This window comes from Mastigoproctus giganteus, chromosome 2 (genome assembly GCF_048544385.1).
Source record: "Mastigoproctus giganteus isolate SK-2022 chromosome 2, ASM4854438v1, whole genome shotgun sequence".
Taxonomy (NCBI): Eukaryota; Metazoa; Arthropoda; class Arachnida; order Uropygi; family Thelyphonidae; genus Mastigoproctus; species Mastigoproctus giganteus.
In genome coordinates, this window is record NC_143576.1 from 222,371,150 (window position 1) to 222,389,109 (window position 17,960).

A 17,960-nucleotide genomic window follows, 5' to 3' on the forward strand; every position below is an offset into this window, starting at 1 on the left:
TAACTCTCCAGCTGATAAGCATGCAGCTACTGAAGTTGAGGGCTGTGTAGATTTAGAAGGGGTTTTTTCCAACACATCACAAAATTTCTTTGCAGCTGCAGAATCGGCACTGGCAACTTCACTGCATACTTTAATGTTGTGAAAACTAGTGTGATGCTTGAACCTATTAAACCACCCGTTGCCTGCCACGAACTTGGCTTGGGGTTTGTCGTACTTATCCATAATATCTTCATAAATACTTCTTGCTTTTGCTTGAGTGGCCATTGGATTCAGGGGCACTTGCTTCTGAATCTTATTCCATATTATTAATAATTTTTCTGTCTTCAATATAGCACCTGAACGCTGTCTTGTGATTACTGTTGATCTTAAATGCATTGATCCTTTAATATGTGCTTTTATACGTGCACTGTCCCTTAAAATAGTATTCACTGTTGCAGTAGCGAGACCTAATTCCATGCAATAGATGACAAAATTTGTCCTGCTTCATACTTCTTAATTAATCATCTTCATTTCTAAATCAATTTTGTTTAGTTTCCTAGCACTGCCAACACTTGCACTTTTCGTTGGTTCTTTTCCCTTCACAATTATAATAAGTAAATAGGACTGAAGAGAAGATTCTGAAAATTTATTCATGTTTTTTATATGAATGAAGATTTCGGTGAAAGGAACTCATTTCACCATAATACTGTAACGTAAAAACCCACAGAATTCTAGTTATCGGTATTATCGCAAATGCAATAAAAACAACTTTCTTACCTGTTTATAATAGATTGTGCTAACAGAAAAGCCCAATAAATTGGAAAGTGCAAATTGTTTTTATTGTTTTATGATAGTGACCTCCAGAAATGGGTTTTAGAAAAATATCACAAAGGCATTCAAAATTGATTCTTATAACAGAACATATGATAACAATGAAAGTGTAGTGCAATTTCCATTATAAAAATGACCTTTTAGAGAGATAAATACCTTAGTTTTATAGCAAAAATTTCAACTTTTCCAGGTCTTGGAATGAATTACCAAAAAAAAAACAATGTGTTGTTGGGTTCACATTATGATATTTTCACGATACTTCCATTTATTCCTACGGGATACAAAATACGTTTCCATGAATTTTTTAAGTTTGCATCGGGCGGCAAAAACTTACGTAACGTCAAATTTTTCTAAGTCAAGTATTACATAAGCTGGGGAGTGCCTGTATAAAAATAGTTGGAAATATAATTTAATTGCTGTTAATACCTTTAGTATTTAAGATTGATAAAATTAAATCCATATCGAGAAGTTGATCAGTATTATTATAGCTTATCCAAACCCTAATGGATATTTGCTGTAGACAGTCGAAGAGAACAGATGTGTTTCATCTGTTCTCTTCGTTTCATCTGTTCTCATGATTACTAAATATATTACCACTCTTATACTACATGAAATTAATAATATAGTTTATTAAGCTATTTGTCTAAACTACTGTACATAAGGTAAAGTTTCAGGTATCTTACTGATACCCATCATTAGACTATACTGTTGGGGAAATAAAAATAGAAAGGGTTACAAATTTGAATACAATTACCAATATTATGACTATTACAATTATCAATATTATGCTTACAATTACCAATATTATGAATATTACAATTGCAATTACAATTTGCAAATACACAATTCTATGTTTGGATTATTGTTACAATAGAATCAGATTTTAAGTTAAGTAAATGCAAAAAGATTAAATTCTTACCTGCTGACAGACTCCTCTTGCCAGTGCTCCAAGGAACCTGATGTGCATACAGGCAAGAGGCCTGCCAGCAGTTAATTTATAGGTGAGGGATTAAATTCCATTGGCCAATAGAATTGTGCCTGGATTTTTATCCTCGATCTGGGGTTCTTGTGTAGTGGACTGCTGAAGTGACCTTTGCTCTCCTACTCTGGTTTACAAGGATAAAAATCATGGCACAATTTTTTTGACCAATGGAATTCATGCTGTGACTTCAGTATAATTGCATTTCTTTCCAAATGGTCCTACATTACTTCTTTAACCAGTGACTCTTATTCTCTTCCACCCAAGGTGCCTTTTCTGTGTCCATCTTCAACAATTTCTCCTCCACTTTTTTTTTTTTTTTCAGTTATCACAGTTATTTAGCTCCTCTTTAGAGTTTGGTAAACTTCTGGCATCCCCACCCCTAAAGAATTCCTTGTGTGTGAATGCAGATGCAAAATACCTCAAAATAACTGTTCAGTTTGTCAGCAACCTGAGCAGAGTCATCAACAGTTACCCCATTGATATCAAGTGGCCCAATGTGATTCAACCCCTTCCTTCTACTGTTAATATAAGCACAGAAGTCTTTGTTGCTGAAGGTGCAGGCGCCTCCGTAGCCAGGTGGGAAGGAGCAGCAGTGCGTAGCACACCCTTCTTGATTAGACCGGGGTTCGAGCCCGTCACCACCAAATACGGAACATGCGGAAAGGTCAGGGAATAACCACCGCACCGGAGCAATATGGCCTTAGTTGCTAATGCTCCTAAAAAACCAAATAACAACAACAGCTGAAGGTGCCTCCGTAGCCAGGTGGAAAGGAGCAGCAGTGCGTAGCACACGCTTCTTGATTAGACCGGGGTTCGAGCCCATCACCACCAAATACGGAGGATGCGGAAAGATCAGGGAATGGCCACCGCATATCCCGGAGCAGTATGGCCTTAGAAAAAATATACATGCATCCCATGCACTTTTCTTCTCAGGCACGTGTCTCAATAATTTGTCTGTCATCCATTTAGGTCTATGCCTTGAACAGTATTTCTTCATTGGTATGAAAAGCCTAGTAGCTTCTATGATTACTTCCCTGAATGCTTCCCATTTAGAAGTTGCTGTTGGTAACATCATCAGTTGGTCTCACTGCATAGAATTTAAAAACTCTCTGAGACCACTGCAGTCACCCTTATGAAAGCAAAAGCCTTTCACTTTACCCTTGACAGTAGTTATGTCTTTAATTAAATTCCACATTAGTTCAATATGAACACTGCCACTTGGTCGGTCTTTTACCTGCAGATTCTCAGTGCATATAGAATCACTGCTGATAACCACATCAAGCATATTTGCTTCCTCTTGTTGCCTCTCTAACATGCTGCTGTAGAAAATGGTCATCCAAGAAATCTACAAAAGTCTTGCTTATGTGCGAGTGACCAACCCACAAATTCCAGTCAACATCTGGATAGTTAAAATCTCCCATTATAAGACGTTCTGATTTACTGGCCCACTGTATTTTTTATTCTTTATATGGCTGTTTGGTTTACTCATCATACTCATTGGGCCTATAACACACTCTTACTGTTAATTTTGTTTTCCCTTATATCACACCAAACTGACTCAACACTACACTGGTCGCACATGTCGACCAGATGCATTGCCTTAGATTTAATGTGCTTCTTAAATGAGAGCATAACCCATCTGCCACACCTATCCTGTCTGTCCTTCATGTTTATATTGTACTCCCCATATTCAAATTCAGCATCACTTATGTCTGAGTGATGCCATGGCTCCACTGTCCATACATTGTCTGCATTTGATGACTTAACAGTTTCTTCAAACTGTCAGCATCAGTTACATGTGCAGGCAACTTTTTCTAGTAATCAACAACTTCCTGTTAATCAAATTCCTGGATAAAAGAAAACTTCCTACAATCTGGTCTAAACCTCTTCCCCTGTAAGCTTCAAATTTATCAAATTTATTTACAATGTTCCTAGTGTTCGTATACTTGCAAGTATAATGAACATGTTCTTACTCTTAAAAAGTGAATACATAGCCAGTGTATTCACTTGCTCCTTGATGACCCACAGCTGGGCCTGAAATTCTGAACACCCTGTTTTCCCGGCTGCTGCATTTTCCAATACAAGACCAATGTATTCTCCTTTGCAATAAAACAACCCTTCCATTTACTGTTGATGGTAGTTTATTTGACTCAGTACTTCATGAGAGGTGTTTGTCGGTTTTGGTACCACTGTTATAGATTTTCATTAACAACATCAACAGAGAGATAAAGGGCATGTTGTCAAAAGTTGGAGCCAATGTAAAGATTGGGAGAGTGATCAGTGCCAAGCAGCTCTCCTTCACACCTTTAGTACTGTGTACAGGTCTGGAGGCCTCATTTTAGGAAGGATGTAGATTTGCTTGAGCATATACAGAGAAGGGCAACAAGATTAGTGAGGAGAATGAAGGGATCCTCTTACCAAGAGAGGCTTAAGTTCTGCAAATAAGGGGGCATAAATTCAAATTGAGGAAAGACAGCTCTAGAATAGATGTGTGGAAATTTGCCTTTAGCCAGCGGGTGGTTAATTGCTGAAACAAACTTCCATCTGTTGTTGTGGAAGTTGATAGGTTAAATAAATAACTGGACAAACATTTAGTGGGAATGGTTTTGTGATTTTTTTTTTTTTTTTTTTGGCTGATGCTACATAAGCTGTGGCATGTGATGCTTTCTTGCATCACATGCCATGATTACTATTACTATGACTGAAACAGACTTCAAGAATGGTCAAAGAAGTGGTAGCTATGTTTTAATGTAACAAAATGTAAGACTTGGTGGGATTGAATTACAAACATTAGAGGAAGAAAGAGATCTGGGAATTACGATATGGGCAGATATGAAGTTTTCTCAGCAGTGTAAACAGGTGGCCAGGAAAGCCCATGGTGTCCTCTCAATGATTTGAGACAGTATCCTATAGAAATAAGTCATAATTCAACTGTACTAGGCAATTGTAAGACTGCATTTGCAATACTTTGTCCAATTGTGGAGACCTCGTGAAAAAAGACATTGAGCTTCTTGAAAGGGTCTGATGATGGGCAGCTCACATTGTGAGATCGGCCAAAGGGTGATTGTATGAGGAAATACTTTGATTATGTGGGCTACATGGCTTGGCAGCCAGGCACATCAGAGGGGACTTGATTGAGGTTTATGCCGACCGGGCTAGCCAGGTGGGTAAAGTGCCTACCTAGCAACCCAAAGGTCGCGGGTCCGAATCCCGCCTCAGGCTTGGATCAAAGTACAATGCAAAGACTTTGGGAGGTGCATTATGGCCACAGAAGCCAATGCGCCAACAACTAACAAAAGAAAAAAGAAAAAAAATTGAGGTTTATAAGGCTCTGAGAAGGATTAGTAAAATGAAAGAAGACGGAATTTTCACCGTTATAAAGAATTCCATAACTAGGCTATAAATTCAAATTACAGGGAAGAGGTTTAGACCAGATTGTAGGAAGTTTTCTTTTATCCAGGAAGTTGTTGATTGCTAGAAAAAGTTGCCTTCACATGTAATTTATGCTGACAGTTTGAAGAAATGAAGGGGTAACAACAGAATAGGATTTATTAACCATATCAGAGGAGGAAATTGTCCAAGAGCTAAATGAATAAAAAGTCATCCAAGCAAGGAGAATCATGACCTGAAAAGATGGTAAAGGAGCATAATTCTTACTTTTAGCTCACCTAACTTACCAACAGCTGTCAAAGCAGGCTATCTACATTGCTATGTCCTACCATATATTCCGAATCCGATCAGGTGCTACAAATGCCAAAAATATGGACACTCACAAATTGCATGTTGAGGTGAGGTGATATGTTCAAACTGTGGGTAAAAGGAGCATAACCAATCTGACTGCACCATTACCACTCCGCAATTGTCAAAATTGTAAGGGTAACCACCCGGCTTACTCAAAAATGTGAACCATGGAAGCAAGGGGGAAAAATTCAGAAATATAAAGTAGAAAACAAAGTGACATACTCAGAGGCGAGAAGACATAATAAAAACAGACAAAACATATGTATGCCACAGCAGTTCAATGTTTCCAGGTCTGTAGGGATTCAGACTGATGTATCAGTTTCTCCAAATATATCTATTACTAATTGGGCACGTTCATTACTCTATTTCGAAACAGTGTCCTTTGCAACAAACAACTGAACAAGCCAGTAACACTCCAATTACCATACCAACTAATGTTTCTTCAATAATAAAACCAAAAGTGACAGAAACCATCAAACCACAACCAACACTCACCACTGAAATAGACATCGATCAAAAGCATGATTCAAATGATAGAATTCTAGAACTACGCGCAAACAATGAGATACATGTGACGCACCCCTTCATTCCTAAGAAGGAAAAAACAAAAATAGATCCATTGGAACGAAATGTTGTGTATTGTGATTTTTCACTTTATAGCACCTTCTACCACTGCTCTAGAGTCCCAGTCCATGGATACCAGAAATGCTACTTCAGATACAGTTTTACATTGGTGAACGTGATATTGGGCTTGTGTACAGCTCTCTTTTGCCTCTTGGACCTATTTCTGGTGATTTACATGGGCTTTACACTGACATTGTTCATCAAACACTTCCACAAGTTTGTGAGGCCATTGAGACCTTTTATTTTGTTGTGGGTATCTCCTATGGTTTAATCTTTGAATAATGTCTATCACAGTGGGTTTTGGGTGGGATAAATAAGTTGCAGTTGCATGCACAGAAAGTAAACTCTGATGTGGCATTCGGTCTTTTTACATTGCAAATTTGTCAGTTTTGGTACATGTCCCATAACTGGCTTCTTAACATACTGCTGTTGTGCAGACACACACCCATGAAATTTATATTCATAAGTCTGAGCCATTACACATGCACATAGGATTTCTGGCACAGTACACAATATCGTGTAAAGGTGTCTGATTAATACCTTTGGTTATATATAGCATACATCCAATTGTTTTTAACTTTATCAGTGTAATTAATTAGGTCTAATTTATGCTATTTTGTTAATGTGTATTACAGTTGTTCAGAAACTTGTGAAAAGCACATTGAGCTAAAAATTTTACAGATTTTTAAAGGTTGATGAGTATTTAAGTAAATTTATAATTTGCAAAGTTTGTTTTTTTGGCATTATATCTTAATTTTTGTTCTCAGCATATCTTAATTTTTGTTCTCAGCAGATGAAACTGAACAAGAAGAAAGTGTTTGTGAACTTTCAACTTACTCCTGTGAAAAAGAAACAGTAACTTTTAATGAAGTAGAAAGGATGCCTTCCTATAATGAAAGAGAAAACGCAGTGCTTTCAAATAAAACACAGCAGACAAAATTTTCTTTTCTCAATATGACAATTCCGTGTCTGCAAAGAAAAACAACTTTAATAAAGTGGTGTTCACAAAATGGTATAAAAATGAATGCAGACTATGGTACTTGTGACAGTGACAAGGATGGCATGTGTAGTGCAAAAATGAATGTGGACTATGGCACTTGTGACAGTGACAAGGATGACATGTGTAGTGCAAAAATGAATGTGGACTATGGTACTTGTGACAGTGACAAGGATGACATGTGTAGTGTAAAAATGAATGTGGACTATGGTACTTGTGACAGTGACAAGGATGACTCGGATAGTGTAAAAATTATTACAGACTCTGGTGCTTGTGATACTGATGAGAATGATGCATCAGATGTTTCTTCAAATCCAGGTAATAAAACTTTACCACATTTGTATATACATATATATTATGATATTGCCATTCTTCCTAGTATTGTTTACAGTTTTTCCTTCCCTTTTGATGTGATTGCATTATTTGGGTGATATTTTATCTAACATTCTCTTGACGTAGTTTTAAAAGATGTACCAAAGTTTATCCTGGAAGATCACCATGTTACCATCAAAGAACTAGCTGCAGAGCCCCAAATTAGTTTAGGTTCTGTGGAGAGAACATCATCTATCAATAGTCTGAGGAAAGTGTCTGCTAGATGAATTTCCAGACTTCTGATTCCTTACCAGAAGAAGGAAAGGGCACAGGCACAATGTGCACATGAAATGTTGTTGATGTGCCAGGAAAAGCAAGACGAGTTTTTTCGTGGCTAGTCACCATGGATGAAACTTGGATCCATCACTATGATCCTGAAACTAAACAAATGTCAAAACAATGGAAGTATGCAGAATCACCAAAAAAAAAAAAAAGGTGCAGCCAAGTGATGCTGTCAGTTTTTTGGGATCAGCATGGTGTAATACTTATAGATTACAGAAGCCCTTTTGAATGACAGCATCATTAAAAAGGGCTTCTGTAAAGGCAAAGTATTATTCCAACCTCCTCATAAATCTATATGTTGCTATAAAAGAAAAAAGACAGGGAAAGCTGTCAAGCGATGTGCCCACAGATGTGGGTTTGAAATATTTCTGCATCCTGTTTATTACTCTGATCTTGTGCCCTCAGATTTCTTTCCCTGAAGTCCTTTCTTTTGTGAAAAACACTTTGCTGATGAGGTGATTACTGCTGCCAAGTCTTGGTTTGAAAGACAGTCAGAGGACTTCTGCAAAACTGAAATGTATTGAGAGGTGAAAAAAAAATTGTGTAATTCTGTCTGGTGTAATACATGGTGTTTGTTTCATCCTTCTGTCACGACTACTTCTGGTTGAATGCAAATCTTTTTTTGAGCTTCCCTTGTAATTTGTTTTGATATGCTGTTTGAATTGCTTTACGTGAACACTTCTGGTATCCATTACATTCAAAGTACAGTTTCTATTCAAAATCATTTGGCTTCTACGTAGCATTCATACTAACTGAGGCTACTTAAGACATTATTATTTCATATTGGATGTTTACCCCATAAGAAATAATTGAAACAACTGATTTCTGTGACTAGCACTTCTGCCTCATTTAAGGCAGGGTCTCCTATATATATGCTGCTCTTCGCTGAAATTGCTTCCCTAAACTGACCGAATGCTTTAAACTCAGAATCAGTGGAGAAATAGATGAAGCAGACAAAAAATGATTTTGTCTTATGCGTCATTTCAGCACTATATACATATGAAAATATGACATACGACACACCTCAATATAAAGTATGATCTTCACAAACAGCAGTATAAGCACATCCAAATGTGGTAAGGAGTAAAAGACGGCAGATGTCACCATAAACATTGAGGCAAGCTTCTTGCATTTGTGCTGTGAGTTGGGCAGAGCAGTGGTTGGGGACTGAATAGTGGAGGTCAGTGAATGTCTCATCATATCCTAAATGCATAGCTGCCTTCTATTCAGGTTTATGATGGAGAATTCTGTATTTTTTTCCCCCAGTTTGACCCCTTCTGTGTCTCACTGTCATAATATAGGTTGGTTACAAAGAGTTTATCTTTTTGCAGAAACAGTTTTTTACCTCCATCTTTTTCCTTTCCCAAAAAATAGTAAAACTACATTAAAATTGAAAATTTTTTAAAAATTCTGCAAATTTCTTTGTAGCCGCTTAATTAATTAAGCGGCTACAAAGTTTGCTGGTCTGTATTGCAAAATAGAAATACGTAATGATAGCATTTGGTTAAAAAGGCCTCAGACTCCGATATTCACGATAAAGATAAAATTACTGTTTACTCCGGAGAAACATAAACAAATAAGCTGCATAAACAAATAAAAACAAATAATTTGTTTTTAAGCTAAAGCAAAAACAAATTAAAACAGAAGCTTTCTGTGAGACTCTTCGTCAGCTGAATGTAAACGTTATTACAAAAACAGTGCCCAGTAGTGGTCATGTGAGGCAAACAAAGCGTGGCACAAGTGCAAGCAACAATCACTGGTTGGAGCTAGATGTTTGTAGTTGTGACTGGAAAGCACATACGTGCCAACATTTATCACACTGGAGGATAACTGCCTCTATAATAGGATGAATGCATGCTCCTTTATTGCGATTAAAAGCACCATGTCAACCCGATATGTGGAGTGATTCTAGCTACAATCTTTGGTGGCACTTTTGCAAGTGGTCAATGACTTCAATGTCTCAGCGTGGGTCAAGATCTTGTTAAGATGACCAGTAATGCTCTGCGACCGCTGAGTGCACCAAATCAGCAGCCGAGATTGCCCTCTCTTGCTCTGAGATCTGGTCTCGGAGTCTTCTGCTAGATTCCCCAATGTAACAACGCAGCCATGGCAGGAAATGCGATACACTGAGCTGCTCCGTAACAGGGAGGGGATCTGTGTTTTTACTCTCGAGAGGATGGATCGGAGTTTTCTGCCAGGTAGTTGTAAACATTTTATCCAGTGGGTGCGAAGGGTTAGAGAGATGTGTTGCAATACGCCAGGGTAATAAGGGACAAATGCAGTCGAGATCATGTTATCATTGCGGGAGGCCCTAGGGTGTTCTGCGAGCTCACGGGCTTGCAGATCACATTTGTCTAGGGCAGTGTTTCTCAAAGGGTGTGCTGCAAAATTTTCCAAGTGTGCCGCGAAATCTTAAAAAAAAAACTAGCGTCGTTTTTATTTTAACATCATTGGCCGAATATTTTATTTTGGTTGTAAGAATTGTTTGCATAACACAAATATAATATAAGTATAAATAAAAAATTGTTAATATTATTTTTCGTTCTATTTATTTAATTTAGAAATTTCTTCTTCTATGACTACGTAGGTGTGCCGCGAAATTTTTCTTCTTTGGAAAATGTGCCACGAGAGTAAAAAGATTGAGAAACACTGGTCTAGGGCACAGGTAGGGTAGCCACATTTGGACAGATCCGTTTTTATTCTCATAACTTCATGTCTTTTGTCTGCAGAACTGGAATGGGTCCAGGCGTGAGCAAATTGGGTGTGTGCAGTACTAAGAAGCTGATATTTGCGCTGCTCTAAGCTTGTTTGACTGGTAGTGTGGCCATGTTTGGTGACTCCCTATTTAAGCAGATCCACAGCATGGCTATGAGTGCCCCCATCAGCTCTGTCACGGCGAACATTGCCATGGAAGAGCTTGAGGGCCGCGCATTCTTAAACTTACAAGATACAATTACCTTGTGGTGTTGCTATGTCGAATATGTTTTTGTGATCATCCCTCGAGGCTTGGAAGACCGGCTTTTACAACACCTCAACTCTCTGTTGCCCTTCATCCAGTTCACCACTGAACTGGAGTCAGATCTTTTTCTGTGTCCTAGTTCAGTGTGAGGGCACTCATTTAAGAACCTTGGTCTACCATAAACCAGTGTGTGCTGGCCAATTCACTAACTATAGATCGGCACGTGCCCACAGCCAGCTTCTCCCGTGCCTGGACCCATTCCAGTTCTGCGGACAAAAGACGTGATGAAGTTATGAGAATAAAAATGGATCTGTCCAAATGTGGCTACCCTACCTCTGCTCTAGACAAATGTGATCTGCAGGCCCTTGAGCTCGTAGCACACCCTAGGGCCTCCCACAATGATAACACGATCTTGATCGCCTTTACCCCCTATTATCCTGGCATATCACAATGCCTCTCTAAAATCCTTTGCACCCACCAGATAAAATGTTTACAACTACCTGGCAGAAAACTGCAATGCCTCCTCTTGAGAGTAAAAACACTGATCCTTGTTACGGAGCGGCTCGGTGTATCACATTTCCTGCCATGGCTGTGGGGGTTGTTACATTGGGGAATCTAGCAGAAGACTCCAAGACCGGATCTCAGAGCATGAGAGGGCAATCTGGTTTGCTGATTCGGTGCACTTGGCAGTTGCAGAGCATTAATTGGTCATCTCAACACGATCTTGACCAATGTTGAGACATTGAAGTCATCGACCACTTGTGAAATTACCATCAACAATTGTGGCTAGAATCACTCCACATATCGGGTTGCCATGGTGCTTTTAATTGCAATAAAGGAGTACGTATTCATGCTATTATGGAGGCGGTTATCCTCCAATGTGATGAACGTTGGCATGCACCCCATGTACATGCTTTGCAGTCACAACTACAAACGTCTAGCTCCAACCAGTGATTGTTGCTTGCACTCGTGCCATGCTTTGTTTGCCTCACATGACCATGACTGGGCATTCTTTGTTTTTGTAATAACATTTATATACAGCTGACAAAGAGTCTTATAGACTTGAAGCTTCTGTTTTAATTTGTTTTTGTTTTTGCTTTACCTTATTAAAAGGATTCTACGTACAGCTTATTTGTTTGTTTCTCCGGAGTAAACAGTAATTTTACCTTTACAATAGCACTCGTTCTCTGTCAAGTGCAACCATTTCATTGTATGAAGCTAATTAACAGTGACTTTCAATACGATGGCAAAGAAATAAAAACTCTCAGTACACATTTGCTTTGTATACTGTATGTAGATGTGATTTTCAGTTTCAAGTGAAGGAAAACACAATGTAATCAGACATTTGCAAAGTGTTAAACATAATGATAACATGCACATGTATAGAAATAAATGCAAAAATGCAGCATTTCATAGTGACCATGTCATATACATGCTGAATGCTTATTTGCATCTTCTGTCATAGAGCAGGTGCTGATCGTGCAGGCACTTTGTTCAGAAATATGTTTCTCAATAGTGAAAAAGCAAAAAAGTATGGTTGTGAAAGAATTCCACTAGCAACTGGCATTGTTAGTGGAATTGCACTAATAGGGAAAGAAGATGTACTTTTGCACAGATAGGGAAAGATGTAGTGATGCCTGTTAAAAATGGGACATTTGTGAATGCTACAGACAGCAAGTAGTCAAAGCAGTTCCAAGCTATATTCCATTGTAGTGACCTTTTTTAATAATAAACAAATCTCACTACCAGAATTGGAAGGTGACTGTAGAGTACAACATTGGGCATCATCTTCTGAGCAACCTGGAAGCATGTATGTGGGAATGCCTTAAAAAAAAACCTGCTTGGCACTTAGTGCTGATAATGCGTCTGTTATGGTAGACCTAAAGTTGGAATAGCAAGGGTTTTAAAAGTGGTGGTTAAATACTTGTGGTAATAGGCTGTCTTTGTCATCTTATTAATTTGTGTGCTGAAAAGGGGAGCTGTATGCCTTCCTGTGAAAGGAGATGACTGTTTGATAAACATTTACTACTATCTACAGTGAGAGAAAAGTGCTAAAAGCAAAAATAGATTTAAACAATTTCATCTGGTGCATGCTACTGAAGTAAGGGATTTTGAAGAATGTTGCACACGTTAGCTGTCTTAGTTAAATGTATAACTTGACTGGTAAAACAGTTGCAGCCTTTGGCAAGTCTATTTAAAGAAAAGGTTAGAAGTAAGAAAAGCTTTTCAAATCCAGTTCCTTTCAATCCATATTCATATCTTCATGAGAAATGAATGAACTCCAGAAAAAAGAATTTCTGAATTGGAAACTTCTGAAGAAAACCTTGGCCTAAACTGCCCAAAGCAAGCTGATAATTCTAGGCATGTTATCCTCACTTGTATAGGAAATCTATTCATGTTTCTTTTAATTTGAATGAAGCAGTTTGCTTGTAAATTTGCTTTTCTTTTAAATGTTATGCCAATGTTTGAAAAGCCAAACAGTTCTTCAGTCCAATATACCTCAAATCCATGTACTGATGTCATTACTTCTGGATATGTTGAAGAATATTATGTGTAAATTTATCTTACCAACAGTTTTAAAATCTTCCACTTCCATTTTGGAAATTGATTACCATAGCAGACTAAACCAGAAGGATCGTTCTAAGTCAAGCATTTCTTTTGCCAAGGTCATGAAAAAGAGAAGATTCTATTCTTTAGTTTGTTGAGGAAGTACTTTATTGCTACATGTGACTACATCAGGCCTGGGCAAACTTTTTGGCTGAAGGGCCACATTAGGAATTCAAAAAGAGGGCGGGCCGCACGTAAAATACTATTTTTAGATATATATTATTTGTTATCATGAAGAAATATAACATAAAAAAAATTATTCTCTAACAACCAAGAATTTAATGAGATGAATGGAACTGTTTTACATCTTTTAACGTTTTTTTAATTTCGGGTGTTAATTTTGTAGTTGAGATTCCTAAAACTGCTTGCAAATGTTCATCGGTGATGCTTGATTGTAAAGAATTTTTATTTAGATTCATGATGGAAAATGTTTGTTCACATATGTAGGTTGTTCCAAAAATAACCAACATTTTTTTTGGGCAAAATCTTTAAGTTTGTTGAATTTGTCCGAATTAAGAGTATTGTAAAATATACAGATTTCCTCACGACTGCAATTCCCTTAAATCGGTATCACACTGCAGATTTATAATCTGAAGTTGTAGTTCACTCGGTGCACTATCAATTTCTATTGAAAATGGGTCGCGCACTATTGCCAAACTTGTCTCAATTTTTGGGAAGTCGCCAAATCTTCGTGAAAAGTCGTCATTCAGCACATTGATAATTTCACAATATTTTTCAAATTTATTTTCTGGAATCTTCAGCAACTTCATGGTTGGAAAGTGGTCTACCTTGTTAATCGATAAATGTTGAAGGAACAACTGGAGTTTTGATTGAAATTCATTCAAACTTTTTACCATATCATGGGTGCATAAATTTTTCCCTTGTAACACGGTGTTGAAAGTATTTAAGTGTGTCATGATGTCCATGGTTAAATGCAAAATCACAAATCCAGTTATTATCAGTTAATTTGGGAAAGTCCATAATATTTTTCAGTTTTAAAAATAGAATAATGTCATCTTTAAGATCCCATACTCATCGAAGAACTTTTCCTAAGCTAAGCCATTGAATTTGGCTAAGATAAGGAATATCCGTGTACTTGGATTCAATATCTTGAAGAAAACTAACAAATTGTCTGTGTTTCAGGCCCCTCGATCGTATTAAATTTACTAGTTTAATAATACAAGATGTGACATGTTCAACTTTTAACACATTTTTACATAATACTTGTCGATGTATAATACAATGAATTGTAATTAAATTATAATCAGGATAATTTTCACAAATTTTATCCTGAATTTTCTTTAACACTCCAACAATTTTACCTGTCAAACTTGGTGCTCCATCAGTTTTTACGCTTACCATTTTGTTCCATTGTAAATTATATCTTGTTAAGAATTTTTCAACTTTTTCAAATATATCAGCCCGTTGTTTGGTCTTTAAGAGATTCCATTGAAAGAAGCTCTTTGATAATTTCAAAATTAGAGGTACATCCACATATGAAAATTAATAACTGTGCATTATTCTTTTGGGCGTTATTTTCGTCAAAAGCTATCGAGTACCATGTTATGGATTCTAATACTGATAATAATTGCTCATTCAAATTTGTATCGATACATTCAGTTCTTCTTACTACGGTTCGCCGAGATAAACTTATATTCTCAAATTTGCATTTAATGTCAGGAGATATAATTCCACAAGCTTCAGTCATACATTCTTTAATATAGTCTCCATCAGAAAAAGGCTCGTTGCTTTTTGGAATTATATGAGAAATAACAAAACTTGCCTCTACAGTAGCCTCTTGTTCCTTAGTTAGCTGCGTAAACACATTTTGTTGTCTAGATAAATTTTGAAGCAATCCATCAGCAGTTTTCTTTCTTGCTTCCGGAGTTAAATTGGCACCATATTCGGAATGTTTAGTAGTGAAATGTCTTTTAATATTGTACTCTTTCAACACTGAAACACTCTCCCGGCAGATGAGACAAATAGTCTCGTTATTTATGTTAGCAAAAAAAATTTTGTGTTCCACTCTTCATTGAAGACATGATGCTCTTGTTGAATTTTTCGTTTTTTATTCATTTTTAAAAGGGCATAAATATTATTTTTATCGCTACTGGCACCAAGATAATAACCGAAGATAATGCAAAAAAACTAACTGCAGGATGACCGTCAGAGAAAACAGATTGGAACTGCGGCCGGTCAGAAGTCCTATCCTATTACTCCGCCACCGCAGCAAAGCCGTTGTCGTCATCACCGGCTGTCTGTTACCGTAGTTTCGCGCAGTTAGTTTATAATCGCAAATTATACCGTTGTAAAAGCGCCCATTGGCTCGCTCCGTTTTGCGCACAATTTCAAATTCTATCTCAATTTGAACAATACAGAGATGATAAAACAATTTACAAGTCGACAAATTCTATAATGTATTACATATACAAATTTATTTTTCAAAAAAGCATCGCAAAAGGCATAAAATAAGTAAACTTTTTTCAAAAATACAATTAAAGCTCGCAGGCCGCACAAAAATGTGCGGCCCCCGAGCCATAGTTTGCCCCGACCTGGACTACATGGTGCTCAAACTCCCATTGAAAAATGTTCTTTTAAGTGTTGAGGTAGCACAAATTAAAACTATTAACTACACACAGGAATCCATGATTGTTTTGGATTAGAGAATCCTTTCTGAGAATTCTTACTTTTAAGAAGTAATTTATTAATATTAATATTGGTCATATGATGAGACGTTTTCCACACCAGCAGAAGCTATCTACCTCAGCTATTCAGAAGGTAACTCACTCCAGTGATTAACAACTCTCTGGTTAAAGGAAAATTTTGTATAATTCTGTTATTCTGTTCTCTATAATTCTGCAGTCTGTTACTCTTACCCCAGTGGACCTGTATTTGCACTGTGCTGAAAGTAGGCAAGTACCATACACTTCTTAGACATACATGATTAGTGTCATATATATCCAACTTCCCAGTATTCCACTACCCTTCAACTAGTTGTGCAATGAACTGCTTGGATGCATTCATGTGTTATGTAAATGGTGTTGTCAGTTGGGGCCTGAAGTTTTTTAGTGCAAAATTTGTTTCATTGTAGAGATCAATATATAGAAGTAAAAGAGAAATTTGGAGATATATCCCGAAATTCATGTACTGTATTGCAGTAGTTAACAAATTTAGGGAACAGGATCCTATCCTACAATGTCCATTAACATCAGTGACTGATGTGCCTATTGGTACTCCATTCTGTTGGAAACATGATAAATCATCTTGTTCAATATGAAAGGCATTATTTACACTCTTACTATGCGAGAGTATTGTACTCTGTCTAGACAATATTACTAGTGAAGATGGGATAAAAAGGAATAACCATCAGAAACTGAATAAAATAATGTTTTATATTTTAAATTTGTCTCGGTCTTTTTTGGTCAACTCTCATAATTGGGGGAAAACTAATAGAGTGGACCTGAGGAAGTTTCTTTGGTCAGCACATTTTCAACCACTGGAATAAACTAACTTCTTGGTTGGCTGAGTTTAACAGCCTGGTGAAATATAAGGGGCAACTAGATTTGTTTACTTTTAGTCTCCCCAGCTTTTATACTCATAGAAATAATAAGAAATACTGATGTTCTCATTCCAGATTTCTTCCGAAAATTATTAAAGGTTTTACCTCCTGACTTTTGTTTTAACACTTGCATAAAAAATTTTTGCTTGTATAATATCAGCTTCACTTTTTCTCATCTCACTATAGTATTGTTCTGCTACACAACCTGCAAATAAAATAGCTAATCACTTGAACTATTCCATTATTTTTCTCTCAATCTTCGTTTCTCCCTGCCTTAGGAATTGTGCACTAGTTAGTGTAGTGAACAACATGTATGTTTAATACATCGTGTCAGCATCTAGCCACTCTCCAGGCTTATTGTGTATGTAGTATGCAATTTCATATAGCCAAATTATAATCCAGTGGTTACTTTTCAGATGACTAATATCTTTGAAGCTAGCTTTGCATTAGACTTACAGTAAATAGTAAATCCTATTTACTGCAAGTCTAATGCTAGCAGTAAATAGGATTAGGCTAAAAACTATTGATTACAGGGATTAACATAAGTCTTATGCATACCTTACATTTATATGAACAGCTGATTTTAAATTTGAATTTGTAATATGTTTTTTTTATTGGTTATATATCATTGGAATTATTTTTTTATAGATGAATACGAAGTGGAGGAAATTCTGGATTATAAAATTTCTAAGGCGAGTGATTATATTTATTCATTTATGTGCAACTATTCTTGTAAATATAACTGATCAACAAAATGAAACATCTGTTTTTCATCAAAGATGTAAAGACACATTTATAAACCAGTTGCATGCTGATTTCAAGTGGTTCTTGGGATTTTATAGCATGTGTAATTTTTGTATGTGACTACTGATAATATTAGTACAAGTTAAGTAAGTTAAGTAAGACATACTTTATACACATAGGTAAAATAATACAGTGGTAGCATAATTAGGTGATACTACGTGATATACACCTGTTCTCAGGATGGAACTGAACTAAAAACACTCGTGAATCCTGATAATCAAAA

At 36.8% G+C, this 17,960-nt stretch overlaps 1 protein-coding gene across 1 annotated transcript in view; it reads left to right on the forward strand.

Annotated features, from left to right (window-relative positions):
* Su(var)3-9 (Suppressor of variegation 3-9) overlaps window positions 1-17,960 on the forward strand; it is a 210,852-nt gene that overhangs the window by 88,220 nt on the left and 104,672 nt on the right. The window contains exons 6-7 of the mRNA XM_090390180.1: window positions 6,948-7,472; window positions 17,582-17,625. Of these exons, the coding sequence (XP_090246306.1) occupies window positions 6,948-7,472; window positions 17,582-17,625 (569 nt within the window). The remainder of the gene's footprint in view (window positions 1-6,947; window positions 7,473-17,581; window positions 17,626-17,960) is intronic.